Source organism: Dasypus novemcinctus, chromosome 18 (assembly GCF_030445035.2).
Source record: "Dasypus novemcinctus isolate mDasNov1 chromosome 18, mDasNov1.1.hap2, whole genome shotgun sequence".
Lineage (NCBI taxonomy): Eukaryota > Metazoa > Chordata > Mammalia > Cingulata > Dasypodidae > Dasypus > Dasypus novemcinctus.
The window spans coordinates 43,730,693-43,751,866 of record NC_080690.1 but is presented as its reverse complement, the minus strand read 5'-3'; the positions used below and the strand labels follow the sequence as shown (position 1 = coordinate 43,751,866).

Here is a 21,174-nt window from a genome sequence, read left to right as displayed (position 1 = left end):
TGGGTCATAAGCTTACTCAAGGTCATATAGTAAATGGAATTCTTTTGGTGGACTATGTGGTTGCTGCCTTCAAAAAGAAAATAACTCATTTAAAGAACATTATTGGGAACGGGTGTAGCTCAGCGGTTTAGTGCCAATATTTCCCATGTCTGAGGTACCAGTTTCAATCCCTAGTACCTCCTAAAAACAAACAAAACAAAACAAAACAAAAAACCCCACCATATTATCTTACTACTATGGGAGATGGAAAATTGATAAGACTGTTGGATTATTTTCCTGTATAAGATAAACTGTTTAGTTTAATAGTCATGAATATTTACTCAAATTTATTTAATACCCTCTTTTTGTACATAGTAAGCTAAAAATAGGGTTCTTGCATCTTTTTTTTAAAAAGAAGACTTCTGAGAAATGTGAAATTTCACATTATGGCAATAGGATCTGAATGATAAAATTTCAATGTAACCTTAACTTTCTTACATCTTAGAGTTTTTCTCCCATAAGGAATTTTATACAATGAAGCAAAATTAGATGTAAAACATGAAAAAATATAATAAGAGATGTCTACATAATAGAAATAGAACATACATTTCCTTCGTTTTTGAAACCACAGATTCAAGAAGAATCAATAATACTCAATTAGCAATCAAAACTTCCAAACATGCCATTATATAGGTTAACTTGTTCTTAGCTTGAAATTATTATTTTATCCTAAGAATAACCTGATTATTTTCCAGTGATGTCCACATGGATACTGCAGCAGGTGAGGCAGACTTAGACTGCATGGTTTCTGGATTGTACTAGGTATACATGTGTGAGATAAGGCAAAAGAAAATGATCTCTTTACTCCACTTTAAGTAATTATACTGTTTTTGTAAAATACTATAGAAATAAGAATCCCACTTTTAGTTTGGCCTTATCACTAAATTTCTCTGTGAACCATCCTTTTAATTTTCCTATCAGAAGAAAAGGGACACATCCACATACAAATATGTTTCTTGCCATCTTCTCCTCTTGAGTTAATGAAATAGGAAAATGTCTGAAAAGATTTAGGTTTCTTACAGTTTTACAAACCATGTAAGGAAAATTTTATTCTCATTTCATTTTCAAAATATTATCACATTAATTTTTTGAAAAGGATAAGTCATAGTTTACAAAAGAAAGGAAGAACTGAATTAAATGTTACAGGAAACACCTAATATAGCACAAGGCTTATATATGTGTTAGATTGTCTTTTGTTATTAATAGTTTTTTTCCTTGTCATATGGTTTCTGTTTGCATCAAATTAATTTCACTAAGTCTATAGGTCATGGGCGCTGTGATCCAGAGTAAATCCCAAAGTGATATGACACCAAGATGGGCTAAAAAAGCATAAGGACAGCTCCTCCAGGCATCCTATTCATACAGTACAGGACAACTCACCAAGTAGGACCATGTCTTGTTTGAGAGTCAACACAAAGTGTGGTCATGGGCAAATCACTGCTCTATGCTTCATGGTTTTAAAAAAAATTAATAAAGTTGGATTAAATAATTTATATGGTTTATAAAAGTTCCAAATTCTAGGATTCCGATTGGGATCCATTAGCACTTTGCCCTAACAGAAGAGTTCCTTGTCTAAGTTTGCATGACAAAATTAAGTGAAGCCTTGAATAGGCAGGATATGAATGAATCAATGAATGAGACTGAACTGCTCCCTACAGTCTACTATGCAGAGTATTAGTACAGAAGTACAACTTGTTATTCTGTGAGTTAATTTTCTCTTTCTCCTTATCGGAATGTGTAATATACTATTTTTAAAAAGCTATATGTTCTTACATATTTTCACTTAATTATCATATATAGGATACTATTTATGATATGTAATACTCTTGGTAGAGTGCCTAGCACATGATAAGCAATAAATACTAATTACTATTTATTTTTTAAACAAATTATGGATTCTATAATTCGATTCCAGAATTGTAAAAGTATTTATTTTCATTGCCACAACTTCTTTTGGTGTGTTGGAAACATCAGGAACCATCATAAACAAGTAGAGAATGCTCAGTGCACATAGTAGTGATATCTAATAAGTGTCAAAGAATACATGTTATAAAATTTTTTTTTAAATTAGAGAAACTGTAGGTTTACAGAAAGATCATGCAGAAAATACAGCATTCCCATATATCCCCCATATTGCTGGCTCTTTGCCTCAGTGTGGTACCTTTGTTACAACTGAGAAAAGATTATTAAAATAGTACTATCATCTATAGTTTACATTAGGTGTATTTTCCCCTGATATACTACCCTATTATTAACACTTTGGTATTAGTGTCATACATTTGTTATAATTCACAAAAGAACATTCTTATATTTGTACTATTAACTATACTATCGACAAGGTTCACTGTGTTATATAGTCCTGTGTTTTATCTTTGACTTTTTATTCTAGTAACATATACTACTTTAAGTTAACCACATTCACATATATAATTCAGTGCTGTTAACCTTACAAAAATGAGAACATTGCTTTTTAAAAATATTTTTTCAAACTTTCCAAATGTCTTTTACAATATGCTGCATTACTTTTGTAATCAGAAAACAAAGTAAATACCAAATCAAATCTTCCAACAAAAAAGAAATGTTTTAAAGTTCTCTTGCATAATCAAAAGTTATGTTTCTACAAGTGTCACTCTGAAATTACATTATTAGAATTCCATAATGTCCAATTTATGAACAGGTAAAAAGTACCAATAGTCTATTAAATCAGTGCAATAATGTAATTTCCCCAGTGATACCAGAATAAAAATTTCACGATTCAGTGCTTTAATCAGCAAACCCCCACCCACCCACAAAAAAACTCAAACCAAAACAAACAAAAAACACCCCATCAAAAACCCAGTACTAAATACTGCAAGGCAAAATTTACTTAGTAGGGCAAAGTTCACTTTCTAGAAATGAGACAATTATATTTTTGAGATAAAAGTATAGGGTGATGAAGAAAGTAAAACAGTTTTCTTAAGTAACTACCAACAACAACAACATCTGGGAAGATGTGATAAAATATATTTATTATAGGAGCCCATTATGGAAAAAGAAAATTTAACAGTATAGAAATCTATATATAATAACTGCTTTCTACCTACCATTTGTGTTGTCTGTCTTGAAGGCAAGGACTATTTTTTTTTTTAGTATCTCTCTATGTTGCTCATTCCAGTTGTCAATAAATGTTTTCTAATTATCTACCTATCTTAGCTACACTATAGTTTCTAGAAGTTTACATTTTAAAACAATTACATAAAACTTTACAGTTATATATTTGTATTTGTAATCATATTACAAAAATCTGTGATTTATTATAATACTTTATAATACATTTTAAAATAAATTGTCCTAAAAAGTAATTTCTAATACCTCTGGACTTTTATAACCAAATTTAAATTATTCTCAGAAGATAGCCTATTCACAGTATTAAATGAAAAATTTAATTTTTAAATAAATAATTAAAATACTTAATGAACTATGCAAAGTACTGGTTATTAGATTTAATTAATTTAAAACTTTGCTAATGGGATGTATATTGCATAAGTTTCCTTTAAAATGACAATGCTTAGGATCCTACCATTTTGAATTAAACCATATTATATGTTATAGCTCATACAGCTCTTAAGGATATTTAAAATATAAAAACTTTGGTTTCCAGCTGTGTGATTCAGTTTACATTAACAACGTCATATAAATACCAAAACCCAAACCAAAGAATAGCAATAATCAGGTACAGATACTACAGCACCAAACCAATGTGCAGGGTGGGACAAGGATGAGTTGAGTAAAGTCAAAGCCATAAAGGTCAATACTGTATAATAGTTCTAGTAGCTTTAAAAATGAAAAATCCTTACCTCAATTATGGGTGACTGGTCATATTCTCTGAAAATATCTTTAGTTTTTGTTTCTTTACTCATGAATACAAGATGAATAACATGACCTCTCTACCAATAGCTCAAGCGTTTTCTACATGTATGGACGAAGCCCCCACTACTCGACATTTTTGGCATTTAGAAAACATTCTTTTAGATCTCATCTGGCAAGTTTTTTTTTTCCTTTTCTTTTGATTACCTTTCGTTGTTGATTTTTTAAATTATAAGTATCACATGCCCATTGTAAAAACTTAAATATAGGAACATATAAAGTAAAAAATGAATGATCCCTCAAGTGTAAGTTTTTTCAAGTGTAATTTTGATCCTGTTCTCTACATATTCAAATATATTAAATGTGGTAGGTATATGTTTTATACATACTTAAATTTTTGTACATATAAAAATATGTTTACACATACAAATAGATTTTTTTTTAAGGAGGTACTAGGGATTGAATTCAGGGTCTCATACATGTGAAGCAGGAGCTCAACCACTGAGTGACACCTGCTCTTCACAAACAGATTTTTATTTTTTATTTTTTTTAAGACTTTATTTATTTCTCTCCCCTTTCCCCCTCCTCCCCCCCGCCCCGGTTGTCTGTTCTCTGTGTCCATTTGCTGCGTGTTCTTTTTGTCCGCTTCTGTTGTCAGCGGCAGGGAAATCTGTGTTTCTTTTTGTTGTGTCATCTTACTGCATCAACTCTCCACGTGTGTGGTGTCATTCCTGGGCAGGCTGCACTTTCTTTCACGCTGGGCGGCTCTCCTTATGGGGCGCACTCCTTGCATGTGGGACTCCCCTATGCGGGGGGCACCCCTGCATGGCACAGCACTCCTTGCGCGCATCAGTACTGCATGTGTGCCAGCTCGACACGGGTCATGGAAGCCTGGGGTTTGAACTGCGGACCTCCCATGTGGTAGATGGATGCCCTATCCACTGGGCCAAGGCTGCTTCCCTTACAGATAGATTTTTATACACATAAATTTGTTAACTTTTTTTGGTAAATTCTGGAGAGACCTCACCTTTAAAAACAAATTTGGATCTAGGCAAATAGATTTGAAAGAATTTTTAGTAAACAATTTCAAATACAATTCATATACTTACCTTCCTTCTCTAAATGTCATGAGTTGATTTAAAAATATGAAAATAAAACTACATTCATCAGTAGCAGGTGTTTTGAGGAATTTCTGAAGGATATTAAAGAAGTAAATAAGACTTGAGAAAACAGTCAGTGCTGTACAGTTCAGAGATCCAATGGGGCATTAGGGGAGGGATGCCCCAACAGATCACTGGAAAACCTCTGTATCATAGAAGCAGCAGCTGAGAACAAGGGCAAGCCATGGTGGGGCTGGGAAAAGAAGAAGGAACTAAAGAACTCTGGAAACTGCCAGAGTCTCAATTAGGGAATAGCTACCATTTGTCACTTGATGGGTCTTCCTAGCTAAGTAAAGTAGGGGATTTTCTGGTACTTCTATGCAGTGCCCTTAATAATTTCAGAAAGTTGCCAGAAAAGTAAACTTCTAAATCCATAGGGTGAAATAACACAAAAAGAGTCAGCAGAGCAGTGAAATCATCTAATGAGCTTTGCTCCCTATAATCCCCCTTCTTCCCACTGGAAATTCTGTTCAATCTGAGCTGTTTCAGACTCAGAGAGCATGAGGACTGCTCCCAGTTGAGGCCAGAGGAGTAAGGCAGGGAAGTGTCCCTCACTAGTGCTTCTCCCGGAGGGTGGTTTTACTATTTGAGAACTTCTACAACCACCATCTTGTTCAAACATGGCTTTCACCTTCTGGTCTGATCCCAGCTTGTGAGCCCCCAAGTAGCTCCTGTATGGGGAGGGAAGAACAGGAGTAGTGGCAATGGTTTGCTGGGCAAAATTGTATGAGTAAAATGGCTTTTGCCATCTACTTTACTTACCAACACTGATTTGTTTTTTAGAAATATAAGCAAAGAAAAATTCTCAGATGTATGAAGAAAACCATCAGCTTAAAAAGGAGGGCCACCAAGGTGAAGAATCATATAAATGACCCCACCAAAATAGGAGAACATGCAGAAAAGAGAATCTGAGAGACTGCCAAACTATGTGCAAGAAGAAAATGCATCCCAGGCACCCTTCACATAGGTTTAACAACTGTCAACAGCACGTGGCAGTAGCCAATCTTGTTTTACCTATATTCCATTTCCCAGGATAACTTTGAAGAAAAACTTCAGACATGTCATTTCACTTTCAAGGAGTTTGTTGTGTCACTATTTAAAGGAACAGGAAGTCTACTTTTCTCAAGTGGGAACACGAGTATTCTTTCACTGTAGCTATAATTTATAGACATTTGGCTTTAAGGATTGAAAAAAAAAAACTGCAATCTCATCAGGATAGTTTTTTATCCAACAGAAAATTATCAAGGGCCTATAATATACCAGACATTAGTATCAATGGATAGAAGAAAATAAATACACACATTGAATTTTATGTAGAGTATGTCTTCTAATTAAATCAACTCATAAAAGAATTCTGTTATTGCTTTATGAAGAGGTGGGCTTCCACTTAATTGCAAGGTATTCAAGCAGAAGTCAGTTTAGATGTTGCATTAGGTTGAACTTGGGTAAGATGCTTTCTGAGGCTTTTCCCATAACTAAGATCCACAAATTTTGTTTTGGTAATTTAAAAATATGTAAATGAATAAATACCAGGGAGAGCCTGAGGACCTTAAATTATATGTATGCATTTTTCCATGTGACCAATTTCCCAAATGATCAAATCTATAATATAAAATGTCAGACCTGCTTCTGCTTCACACTAAGAACTGCTTTCTCTCTTTAGCATTTAAAAAAATTATTATGGGAAGTGGATTTGGCTCACCTGATAGCACGTCCGCCTACCACATGGGAGGTCTAGGGTTCAAACCCACGACCTCCTGACCTGTGTGGAGCTGGTCCATGCACAGTGCTGATGCATGCAAGGAGTGCTGTGCCATGCAGGTGTGTCCCCTGCATAGGGAAGCCCCACGTGCAAGGACAGCGCCCCTTAAGGAGAGCTGCCCCGTGCGAAAAAAGTGTAGCCTGCCCAGGAGTGGTGCCACAGACATGGGGAGCTGACGCAGCATGATAATAGCAACAAAAAGGAGACGTAGTTTCCCCATGCTACTGACAAGAATACAAGTGGACACAGAAGAACACACAGCGAATGGACACGGAGAGCAGACAACTGGTAGGAGGGGTGGGGGGAAGGGGAGAGAAATACATAAAAAGAAATCTTTAAAAAAAATTATTTCAACAACATCAATAGGGAATAATACATTTTATTCAGAATCCCTTATGAATGTTAGGAAAACGTTATGCCCTGATTTACTTTTCCTTCTCATAACTAAGAACTTGTGCACTAAGAAAGAAACTACAGAATTAAAAACATGGAAAGCAATGGTATCATATGCCTTATACTAGTAAGCAGATTTCTATAAATGAAAAATTCAATCATAATTTTTAAGAGCACAAAATAGAAAATTTTAGTATAAAAATAATCAAGGCTTGAACAAATGAACTTCCTGAGTGCAGAATTAATACATTTTAACTTAAAGATTTCCTTATATTGCAATGCCAAACATCTATCCTGGAAAGCATTAATCCTCAATCCACACAGATAGAGAAAAGAACAATACTACATTCAAATGAGGATTCTTAAAGAACACATCTCCTCATAAAGCAGTAAGTCTGTGTTTCCTTTTGAAGATTCAAACTTTAAGATAAGTTTCTTCAAAGTCTACTGACAAAACTCAAACCAAGGACACAAATGCTACAGATATCTCATTAAAAAGAAAGAAAAATATCTTGAAAGTTAACAGCTGATTTGAATTTAATATAGATTTTTGAAATAAATACCATTTTAGGTTGGAGCAAAAGGATTATTTTCACAGCATTACATTAGGAGAGAAAGAAATCCTCCCTTACTCATTTTGTGTTACTTTTCTGTATATTTTTAGTATTGTAAGCCTGGGAAATCATATAGGTTAGACTTTCTAGTCACAGAGAATCTAAAAAGATGGATAGACTTGTTAAGTTGAGCCAGGAAAGGATAACTCATTCAACAGGACTCAATAGTAACAAGAAACGAACTACTGATGAACCATGTCCCTGATATGAGAATATGGGCAAAGGTGCCCTTGAATTGAAGTTTCCATTTTGACAGAATGCTTCCTAGAAACATAATGTGGGGTCAGAGCCATCAAGTGTTGTCTGAGTGCTAGAGGGGCAAGGAATACATTTAGGTTAGGATAGCCAATCTGTGCCCTTGAAAGGTGCCAACTGGTTGACATAAAATTTCTGAATGCCTCTTATGTGCCAGGTCCTGTGTTAAGCACCAGGGAATCAAATATAGATAAGACAGATACCTCACTCTCAAGTTTTTTTTAGGGTATCACAGTATGCTACAGGAGACAGATGCTAACTGCAGGTGACACAAATAAATTTACATTTTTGAGTATTTCATATACCTCAGAATGGATAGAAAATATATTAAAATAAATGGAGACTAACAGTGTGCTGTCCTTGAAAGAAAGATGATTCTAGTGATGCAGGGTCACAGGACAGATGTTTTGAAATGTTTTCTTCCTAGAAATGATGTGATTTCTGTTGACTGTCACTTTGCCCAGAAAGGATTAAACCCCAAATATTCAATCAGCCCTATGTTTCAAATAAATTAACTGAGCTAGGTTACTATAATTACTTACACAATTAGGGTTAGCAAAAGTTTTACGGATTCCATGTTGTCTTATCTAGAGGTTTGAAGTGGAAGAAAAGCCACTGAGGAAAAAAAAATACATTTCAAACTACATAAGTTAATAGCATAACAAATGTATAGTATATATGTTACATTTTTCAAAGCTCTAAAACAGCCAAATAAAACTTTGTAGAAAATGACAATGGAAGGAAGACAGTGAAATGGATAATTCTGTGGCTGTAGGAGCAATGATGATGGGACTTACTCTTTATTCATTTACTAGTTAGAAAGGAAGATTACATGTTTTGTCATTTTCATCTCTCAGATCTCTCAACATTCATTATTCTAATACTTTTCTGTGTTCAGCCACTTAAGCCCATTTCAAAACTAACAAATATTTCTATAACATATATGTGGCATCTCTTAATAGATTGACATGGCTGTCTTGATGCTGACTTTAATAATAGTAACATAGTCACCTTCCAATACTAATTCATGATAAAACTCAACAAACTAAAAGGAGAAAGGAACTTCCTCAACTTGATAGGGAGCATCTACAGCTAATATCATACTTAATGGATAAAAGATGGAATGAATTTTCCTCCTAAGATCAGAAACAAGGCAAAGATGTTGAATATCACCACTCTTATTCAACATAGTTACTGGAAGTTCTAGTCAGCACAAAATAAAGAGGCATATACATTGAAAAGGAAGAAAGAAAACTGTCCCTATTTACAGATGAAATGATCATTTATATAGGAAAACCCAAGGAATTTACAAAAACCTCCTAAAACCAAAACGATATCAGCAATTTTGCAGGATACAAAATCAATGCTAAAAAATAAATTACAGTTAGACTTACAAAGAAAAGAGAAGCAGCAAATAAAATCAGAAATGAGAGGAGGGACACTACTATGACCCCATAGAAATAAAAAGGATCATAAGAAGATACAATAAACAACTGTATGCCAAGAAATTACTCAACCTAGATGAAAAGGACAAATTTCTAGAAACAAAGTCTACCCAGAATGATTTACAAATTCCTAGAAACAACCTACAATGACTCTAGAAGAAATAGAAGATGTCAGCAGACAAGTAAAGTGATTGAATCAGTCATCAAAATGATCCCAACAAAGAAAAGCCTGGGACCAGATGGCTTCACAGGGAAATACTACAAAACATTCAAAGAAGAATTAATACCAATCTGCTCAAACTCTTCCAAAAAATAGAAGAGGAGGGAACAGGAACAAATTCTATGAGGTCAACATCACCCTAATAGCAAAGCCAGATAAAGATACTACAAGAAAAGAAAATTACAGACCAATTTCTCTTATGAATATAGACACAAAAATCCTCAACAGAATACTTGCAAATCAATCCCAACAGTGCATTATAAGAATTACACACCATGATAAAGTGGGATTTATCACAAGTATGCAAAGGTGGTTCAATATAAAATCAATTAAAGTAATGCATGACATTAACAAAAAGGTGAAAAAACACATGATCACCTCAAATTATGCAGAAAAGGCATTTGATAAAATCCAGCATGCTTTCTTTATTAAAACACTTGGAAAAATATGACTAGAAGGAAACTTCCTAAACACGATAAAGGACACAGATGAAAAACCCACTGCTTAATTCATACCCAATGGGGAAAGACTGAAAGCTCTGCTTCTAAGATCTAGAAAAAGACAATGGTGCCCACTGTCACTGCTATTATCCAACATTATAATGGAAGTTCTAGCAAGAGCAATTAGGCAAGAAAAAGAAATAAAAGACATCAAATAGTAAAGGAAAAGTAAAACTTTCACTATTTGCCAATAACATTACCCTATATGTAGAATGTCCCAAAATATCCATGAGAAAGATACTAGAGCTAAAAAATGAATTCAGTAAAGTGGTGGGACACAAGATCAGCACCCAAAAATCACTCACGTTTCTATACACTAGTAATGAGCAATCTGAGGAGGAAAGCCAAAAAAAAAAAAAAAAAAAATACACTTATAATAGAAACTAAAAAGAATCAAATATCTAGGAAGAAATTTAATCAAAGATAGAAATGACTTGTACACAAAAAACTACAAAAAATTGCTAAAAGAAATGAAAGAAGATCTAAATAAATGGGACATTCCATGCTCATGGAATGGAAGACTAAATATTGTTAAGATGTCAAGTCTACACAGAATGATTTACAGAATCAATGCACTCCCAATTGAAATTCCAACAGCTATTTTGCAGAAAAGAAAAGTTAATCATCAGATTTATTTGGAAGGGTAAGGAGCCTGAGTAGCCAAAACTACCTTTAAAAAAAAAAAGAATGAAGTTGGAGGACCTCATTCTTCCTGATTTTAAAACTTATTACAAAGGGAAGCAGATGTGGCTCAAGTGATAAGGCCTCTGCCTACCACATGGGAGGACCTGGGTTCAATCCCTGGAGTCTCCTGGTGAATAAGAAGAAAAGAAAGCATGCCTGTGCAGTGAGCCAGTGCCTGCATGGTGAGCCAAATGCCCACGTGGTGAGCTGAGTGCCAGTGCAGCAAGCTGAGTGCCTATGTGGTGTGTGGTGCTCACTGTGTGGTGAGATCAGTACCCATTCAAGTGCCTGTGTGGTGAGCCGAGTGTCCACACGGTGAGCTGAGGGCCCATGCAGTGAGCTGAGTGCCCACACAAGTGCCTGTGTGGCGAGCCGAGTGCCTGTGCAGCAAGCTGAGTGCCCGGGCAGTGAGCCAGTGCCCGTGCAAGTGAGTCATGCAGCAAGATGATGATGCAACAAAAGAGAGATGAAGGGGAAAGTCAAGGTGAAGAGCACCAGAGACCAGGAACTGAGGTGACACAATTGACAGGGAACATCTCTCCACAACAGAGGTCCCCAGGATCAAATCCCTCTGAATCCTAGAGGAGAAAGATGAGAAGAGAAGACAAAAAGAAAAACAGATACAGAAGATGATACAGCAAATGGACACAGCAAAAGTGGCAGAGTGGGGGAGGGGGAGGGAAAGAAAAAACACTTATTACAAAGCTACAGTGGTCAAAACAGCTTGGTACTGACACAGAGATAGATATATAGAGCAATGGAATTGAATTGAAAGTTCAGAAATAGACCTTCATATCTATAGCCAATTGATTTTTGATAAGACTGCCAAGTCCACTCAAGGGGGAAAGAATACTCTCTTCAACAAAGGGTGTAAATGGATATGTATATGCAAAAGAATGAAAGAGGACCCCTATCTCACATGAAATGTAAAACTTAACTCAAAATAGATTAAAGACCTCAACATAATAACTAGAAATATGAAAGTCCTAGAAGAAAATGTTGGGAAACATCATTAGGATCCTGTGTTAGGCCATGGTTTCTTAGACTATAAACACACAAAGCACAAGCAACAAAAGAAAAAAATAGATAAATGGGACCTCATCAAAATTAAAAACTTTTTTGTGCATCAAAGGACTTTATCATGAAAGTGAAAAGACAAATAAATGGTAGAAAATATTTGGCAACAACATATGCAATAAGGGTTTAATATACAGAATAGAAAAGAAATCCTATAACTTAATAAAAAGACAAACAAGCCAATTAAAAGATGGGCCAAAGACTTGAATAGAAATTTCTCCAAAGAGGGTATACAAATGGCTAAAAAGAAAATGAAAATATGTTCAACATTATTAGCTATTAGGGAAATGCAAATCAAAATCACTATGAGATACAATTTTGTACACACTAGAATGGCTACAAATTTTAGGTCATATGTTACTAGAATGAAAATTTAAAGAAAAAACATAGAACTGTACAACACAATGAACCTTATTGTAAATTATGGACTATAGTTAATCATACAATTTAAAAAATATTCTTTCACAAATTACAACACATGAAACACACTAATGCATGGTGATAATAATAGTAGGGGGAACTTTGTATTTTATACATTTTATGCATGATACTTCTGTAAAGCTACAACTTCTCTAATAAAAAAATTAAAAACATACAAGGTTTTGGTTTGCACAACTATGGCAGGGGAGGATCATTGGTATCGGATGTCAGTGATGGGGGGATGTGCAGGGGAGGGGTGCACCTGGGGCATGCCTCTATGGCATATGAACATGTTTAAGTGGTCATGGGGCATGGGCTTGGTGGATGGAGACCCACACAATAACCAAAAGAATATTGAATTCCCATCCTGGGAAGTCCTGCTACATTCTCAGAGTGGCAAGAATCACGCAAGTACATGGGCAGTGCCTAGCAAAGGAAGACAGACCACTATACCAGGTTCTTGATGTTTGTACTTATTATTTTTTAAAGATTTATTTTTTATTTATTTCTCCTCCCCCCAGTTGTCTGTTTTCTGTGTCTACTTGCTATGTGTCCTGTGACCGCTTCTATCCTTATCAGCGGCACCAGGAATCTGTGTTTCTTTTTGTTGCGTCAGCTCTCCATGTGCGCGGCGCCATTCCTGGGCAGGCTGCACTTTCTTTCACACTGGCGGTTCTCCTTACAGGGTACACTCCTTGTGCGTGGGGCTCCCCTACGCGGGGAACACCCCTGTGTGGCACAGCACTCCTTGTGCACATCAGCACTGGGCATGGGCCAGCTCCACACAGGTCAAGGAGGCCCGAGGTTTGAACGGCGGACCTCCCATGTGGTAGGCGGATGCCCTACCCACTGGGCCAAGTTCGCTTCCCTGATGGTTGTACTTATGACCCTTGTTCTTGTGAAACTGAAACTTAGTCTAGTATGATAAATTGCCTAAGAGTTACCTCTTGTAGCCTCCTTGTTACTCAAATGTGGCCTCTCTCTAAGCCAAACTCAGTATTTATAACTAAGAGATTTCAAAGTTAATTGGGAGGTCATTCCAGAGGTTATGCTTATGCATGTAACAGGATCTTATTGATTGCCACTATGAACAGCGTCAAACAGCACGGCTCCTGAGGGCTCTAGAGACATCTAGATACTATAGGCAGGGCAGACAATCTCAGGAACTCGGCACAATGTTAGTGGGCAAACTTTGGAATATATGCTTCCCAATATAGCGGTGAGACTTATTTATAATTTCCCTACACATGAGAAATTGTAGGGAATTCTGCTCCTTTTATTTGAACCTATAATTAGCACAATACTTAAATATACGTCTCAGAGACTTAAATCTTCAGTCTGCTCATACGCCAGTTGAACCCTGAATTGCAGCCAAGTTGTAGCCAACCTATCCTCTAGTTCACTGGACTCACCTAGAACAACTAGCAAATGGATGATGATGGACAAGACACATTGCACAAAACAGAGTATCTACAACTGTAAGCAAGACAATTCCATCCATCTGCCCCATGGGAGCTAAGCCCCCTCTCTGTTAGAAAGAGAGTGGGCATCACTATCCCAAAATCCTCAAGATTGAGGAAGGAACCAATATAAGGGGAGGGGTGAGGAGTGAAATTAGGGACTGAAGTAAGACTAATTTTAGCAATGGAAGAACTTGTATTATTGACATAAAGGCAGCAGCCCCCAGAGGTTCTGAGGGAAGGGAGAGGGAAGAATACATGTAATATGGGGCATTTTTGGGACACTGGAATTGTTCTGCATGACATTGCAACGATGGATACAGGCAATTATACATTTCATCAAGACCTATAAAGCTGTGTGTTATAAAGTGTAAACTATAATGTAAACTACAGACCATAGTAGCAATATTTGAATATGTACTTATCAATTGTAACCAATATACCATACTAATGAAAGATGCTGTAAATGGAAGAAAGTGGGTGAGGGGAAGGGGGTGGGTATATGGGAATTCCTTATATATATATATTTTTTGTCTTTTATTTTTTTAATGTTAAGTTAAAAAAATATGAGGTCCACATATACCCTCTACCCCCTCACCCCACTCCTCCCCCCATAACAACAACCTCTTCCATCATCATGAGACATTCATTAAACTTGGTGAATACATCTCTGAGCACCGCTGCACCTCACGGTCAATGGTCCACACCATAGCCCACACTCTCCCACAATCCACCCAGTGGGTCATGGGATGACATACAATGTCCGGTCATAGTCCCTGCAGCACCACCCAGGGCAACTCCAACCCCCAAAAATGCCCCCACATCACATCTCTTCCTCCCAGCAGCCACCATGGCCACTTTCTCCACACCAATGCCATGTAACATTTTTGTAATCTACAGCTTCTTTAAAAATAAAAAATGTATTTTAAAAAACATTCATAGTGGCATAAAATACTTGTTCATAGCAGCATTATTCACTATTGCCAAAAGTTGGGATCAACCCAAATGCCCAAGATGAATGGATAAACAAAATGGTATACGCATACAATGGAATACAACTCAGCTGTAAGAAAGAATACAGTACTAATAAGTGGGATAATATAGATGAATCTTGAGGATCTTACATTAAGTGATGCAAGCCGGGCACTGAAGGACAAATACTAAATGACCTCTCTGATACGAATTAATCAAATCAAGCTGTCTCAGAGAGCTAGAGACTGGAAGATAGCCTTACAGGAAACATGGGGGGAGAGGAAGGTTGTGAGCCAATGCCCACAAGGGTGAAATCTATGATAAAGTGGAGGTAAGTAGCTGTGCAGTGAAGGGATAAGATGGGGGGCTAGGGATACAACTGGGTTGGGCTTTGTAGGCTTGAGGGGGGCTAGGGTTGGAAGGATGGGTCAGATGGTCTATGGAATTTGGGGGGAAACAGGTGAACACGGGAGATTGTCGGGTATGTGGTTGAAACTATAATGTGAAGAAAACTCTTTAGAAAATATAATAAGGAAGGGTTACTGGTTTAAGGTATTTCATGGGAGGATTCTGGCACAGGGTTCACCTGGGGCAGGCTTCTAGGGAGTGTGAGAATGCTCATCTTGTCATAGTGTGTTATATAAGTGGGTGGAGACTCATACAATGAGCAGGAAGGTGTTATACCCCCATCCTGGGGAGGCCTCACGTTCTCAAACAGAAGGGAGGGTGTGTCTTGAGAGCATGGGTGGCTCCCAATTAGGGAGGACAGACTGGTGTGTCAAGCCCTCAGCATTGTTGCAAGTATCTATGAATCTTGTCCTTCAAACAGTGAAGCTTGGTTGTCACTGTGGGTCCTGAGGGCAGGGGGAAAGAGAAATAGAATAAATAGAAGTGGGGGTAACTGGGGGGCAATGGAAGTGTTATGCATGATCCTGCAATGATGGTTATGTTAAATTTCACCAAAAATTTATAAAAGTGCATAGTCAAAATGTAAACCATAATGGAACCATGGTTAGTAGCTACATTTCAATATCTGTACATCAACTGCAGCAAATGTAATATCCACGCATAAAAAGATCATTTTTAGGGAAGGGAGAAAAGGGTTTGATGCTGGGTATATGGGAATCCCCTATATTCTATATGTGACTTTATTGTGAACTAAAACTTTTCTGAAGACATAATAATAATAATAAAAGGATGCAGATACTGAGGAAAAAACCGAAGAAAATGCCTTGCCGCGGTACATAAAGGGCAACACCTATTACAGTGATGAAAGGCAAATGTCAAGAAAATATTTTATGATATTTTTCATTTTTTAATACACCAATTTATTTTTAATTTTTAGTTTTCCTAAATTATTATGTATTCTATTTGTAATCTTTAAAGCTATCATTACTATTTCATTTTCCTATTAATTGAATTTGGCAATATATTAGACTTCATTTTTGAAGAAGTTTTGAATCTCAGAGGGATTCAACTATGGCAAGGGAGGAGCACTGATGTGGGGTGTCATTGCTGGGGGATGCATGTGTGGGAAGGAGTTCTCCACTATATATCTATATATCTATAAGGCATATAGATATGTTCGGATGTTCGTTGGGTATTGAAATAGTGGGCAGAGTTTCATATGACAACTAAGGGAGTGCTGAGTTCCCATTCCGGGGAACTCTGTTACACTTCCCAGTGGAGCAGCAACAATCTCCCAAGAGCAGTGAAGAAGGATGGTCCAATGGTGAGCCCTTGATACTGATGACTATGCTTATGAGCTTGCGTAACTGAAGTTTTACCTAGGCCTAGAGCTGCAGGGTGCCTAAGAGTTACCTCCTGAGAGCCTCCATTTTACTCAAATGTGGCCACTCTCTAAGCCAAACTCAGCATGTGAATGCATTACCTTCCCCCAGGGTGGGAGATGACTCCTGGGGATGAGCCTCCCTGGCACCGAAGGATTACTACCAAGCACCAGCTGATGATGCAACTAGAAGACCTTGAATAAAAGGGGGAAATGGTAAAGGCAAATGAGTTTATATGGCTAAGAGACTGCAAAATGAATTGGGAGGTCATCAGAGAGGTTGCGCTTATGCACGTCTCAGCAGGATCTCAGAGATAGCCAAAGTAGATACAACCCCAGTTAGAAGTACTCCTAAGAGCTATGGAGACACCCACGTCCTCTGGCCATGACAGATGGTTCTAGAGTTCAGTGCCTTGCCAGTGGGCCCTACTTTGAAACTTATACTCCTGAATGTAATGGGAGTTGGACTCAGATGTGATCTCTCTACACATGCCTCTTCTGTCACTTTTACTGAACCTGTGGTTGGTGCTGGGGTTGGTGTATGCCCAGGAGACTTGAATCTCTGGGCTGTCCATGTGCCAGCTGAGCCCTGGGCATCAGCAGAGTTGCAACACCTACTCTCCAGTTCATTGAACTTACCCAGGTCAGCTAACAGGGAGATGGGGATGGTCAACCACCACAACAGGGAACTGAGAGTCTACAATTGCAAGCAGGAGAATCCCATCCATCAGCCATGTGGGATCTAAGCCCCCTCTAGATTTAGAGGTGGAGTGGACATTGCCATTTCAGGGTCTTCAGGATGAAGTAATAAAATACGGATTAGAGTGGACTTACTGGTATTCTAATATTGAATTATAGTGACTCTAGCAATGGAAGAAATTGTATCATTAATGTGGAGACAGTGGCCATGGGAATTGCTGAGGGCAAGGAGAAGGAAGAAAAGGTATGACATGGGGGCATTTTCAGGACTTGTAGTTGTCCAGAATGATATTGCAGGGACAGATGCAGGCCATTATATATCCTGCCATAACCCATTGAATGGACTGGGAGAGAGTGTAAACTACAATGTAAACTATAATCCATGCTGTATAGCGAAGTTTCAAAATGTATTCATCAAATGGAATGAATGTGCCACACTGATGAAAGTTTGTTAATGTGGGAGGAGTGGGGTGGGTGGGGAGTGGGGGTATATGGGAACCTCTTATATTTTAAATGTAACATTTTGCGTGATCTATATATTTTAAAAGAAAAGATAGTAAGAATTTACATGCAAGTAAATTTAAAGAAGAAATCATAGGATAAAGAGAAAATGAAAGAGCAAAAAAAGAAAAAAAAAACCATAGGGAGGGAGTGACGAGGATGTAGCTTATGTGGTAGAGTGCCTGCATCCCATGTATGAGCCCTGGGTTTGCTCCCTGGTACCTCCTAAAAACAGAAAACAAAAGAAAAATTCAACTTTAATGTGGAGTTGACCTTCAGAGTCTTCCCATGTACGAGGTCCTGGATTCAATCCCCTGTACCTCCTAAAACAAACAAACAAACAAACAAAACATAGGGAATCATGAGCCCATATTGATGTAAATAAATGAATGAATGAACAGGAAATCTGATGAGAAAGAGGATAATTTACATAGTTTTATAGCATTTCTCTACAAACTACTTATTAATTACACAGAAAGAAAAAGAATAACTTTATAGTAGAGAAGCCTGGCAGATACCACATTTATCAATTGATCATAATAAACATCAGTAATTGGATAAATCAAAATCATGTACCACTTGATAGGAAGCAATGAGTATTCAGGATCAGTTTTCTGGTATTCTTGCAAGAAATGAGTGAGATATATCATTAGGAAACAGACAAACCCAAATTGAAGGACATTCTACAAAATAACTGGCCTGTTCTTTAAAAAAATGTCAAGGCCCTGACTATCAAAGAAAGACTGAGAAACTGTCCCAATCTAAAGAGGCTAAAGAAATTTGACAACTAAATACAACATGTGATTCTGACCTGAATCCTTTTTCTATAAATGACATTATTGTGAGAAATGGCAAAACTTGAATGAAGTCTAAGGATTAGAAGGTATTAATGTATCAAAGTTAATTTCCAAATATTGATGTTTGTATTGTGATTGTGTAGGAAAATGTCCCTGTTTCTAGGAACTGCATACTACAGTGTTCAGGGGTGATGAGGCAAATGGTTTAGGAAAAAAACATGATTTTGGCTTACTTACAACTTTTCTATAAGCTTTAGATTGTTTCAAAATAAAAATGAATTTATACAAAAATATTGAAGAAAATCAATTGCATTTCTAACAAAAAACATGTGGAAACCAAACTTAGAAATACAACAATGTTTGCATTCACGACAAAGAAAATTAAATACTTAGGTATATACTTAACAAAATATGTATAGGATCTTCATGATGAATATAATGGCTGGTGGAAGAGAAGGATGGCATGATTGGGAAGTAGTTACACTGAGCAAATAAATATACAGAGGATAATGGAAACGAAGTTTCTCATGCTAAAAAGAGTTTTACAAGCATGGAATGGTTGGACAGAACCCTGAAGTGTTGTGTTGGATTGGACATGGAAATGTTGGTATGAATTAACAGTATTATACTACATTATTATAATTAATACAGGGAAGTGGATGTGGCTCAACGGATAGAGAGTCTGCCTACCACATTCAGGAGGTCCAGTGTTCAAACCCAGGGCCTCCTGACCCGTGATGAACTGGCCCACGTGCAGTGCTGCTGCACGCAAGGAGTGCTGCGCCACAAAGGGGTGCCCCTGCGTAGGGGAGCCCCACGCCCAAGGAGTAAGCCCCATAAGGAGAGCCACCCAGCATGAAAAAAGTGCAGCCTGCCCAGGAGTGGCACCGCACAGATGGAGAGCTGACGCAGCAAAATGACACAACAAAAAGAGACACAGATTCCCAGTGCGACTGACAAGAATACAAGCAGACACAGAAGAACACACAGTGAATGGACACAGAGAGAAGACAATTGTGGGGGGGTGGGCAGGGAAGGGGAGGGAAGTAAAAAATAAATCTTAAAAAAAATACATATATGTGTCTATATGTAAAACATGACTAGATGTAAAAATATAGCTGTGTATATATGTGTGTGTGTGAATCCATACCTTCAGTTCTGAGCTCTGCCCAATGATAGAGCATAGAAGAAATGACAACTCAGTAGAAACAAGGATGTTAAACATCCACACTTGGCTTTTAAATCCATCTGTACCAAAAGGAACCAGGGCTCTTTGGAGAAATGTCTGATTCCAAGGTTGGGGCATGTGAGGTAAAAAACAAACCTGAAATATCTTGCTGTGCCAAAGAATAGATTAAAATGATATAGAAGCGAGCTTGAAGGAGCACCTACTGCCCATATTATGAACAATTTGAGCATCAAAATAAATGATAGTAATGGATGTAATGGATTATAACCCATTAAATGAAGTATGAATCCACGAAATCTATAGTGAATATATAAATACACAGCAAAGAACTGAAAGATCTTCTTTACAGTAGCATGTTAACTGACATATATAGAAGGATAATGGAAATAGAGAATCGCCATTTGGCAACTATCATCTAGAATGTTTATGCAAGAGTTATCATGGACTCTGTATAGTAGGCAGAGGTTTCATGAGGAGAAAGGATATTAAATTATTATCAGAATATTTCCTCACAAAATACTAATCACTTAAAAGGGGAAAATGTTGAATTTAAGGTGGAAAAACCTGGTGGTCATCAACATGACCAGTGATCAAGGGTAACATTATGGTGGTGGGCAGCTTATCATCATGTGGCTCCTGATATAGTATGCTGAGAATACATAGTTTCTATTCTACAACTCATGCAGTGGAATTTCCACAAAGAATGTATAATCTGAGTTGGCAAATGAGAAAACATAGGGTTAGGACATCCTATAGAATGTAAGATGTGTATTCTTTAAAAATAATAAGGATATGAAAAATAGGGAAAGACTAAGATGCTGTTCACACTGTATCATCTGAAGAGATATGATAACAGAATACAATAGCTATTCTTAGATAGGATCCTCATCCAGAAAGAAAAAAGACATTGTTGGGACAGTTGGTGAAATTTGAGCAGACTCTGTGTATTGGATGGTAATGCTGTACTGAAGTTAAGTTAGTGATTTCGGGGGCTGCGTGTCCCTTTGCTCTTCGGAAAAATATATACCAGAGAGAAAGTGTGTGGATGGTATACAAAATAAAATATTAATTATAAAATGTATCAAAGAAATACTCACCAATGACTTTAACAAAATAAGCATCTGCTTCAAAGTTATTTTTTAGTGTATGGATGGCAAAATCATTCTTTGTATACCCTTTACTTAGTACTATGATGTCCAAGATTCCCTGGAAAAAAAACAAACAAAAAAGTGAGAACAAGCTACTAGACTGACTTAAAAATGATAATTAAAATACAAGGTATGTTTAACAGATGATGTAAACCTTATCTATTAAACCTGATGTTTAAAAGCAAATTACTATTTTAAAAAATT

General features: G+C 37.0%; 1 protein-coding gene across 3 annotated transcripts in view; it reads right to left on the bottom strand.

Moving 5' to 3' along the window:
* Nucleotides 1–21,174, bottom strand: part of ITFG1 (integrin alpha FG-GAP repeat containing 1) — a 268,529-nt gene that overhangs the window by 55,389 nt on the left and 191,966 nt on the right. For all 3 annotated transcript variants that reach the window (XR_011646312.1, XM_004457050.4, XM_004457051.4), the window contains exon 12: nt 20,920–21,028. Coding sequence is in view for 2 of the 3 variants with exons in the window: in XM_004457050.4 (XP_004457107.3) it covers nt 20,920–21,028 (109 nt within the window). In the remaining variant the exon portion in view is untranslated. The remainder of the gene's footprint in view (nt 1–20,919; nt 21,029–21,174) is intronic.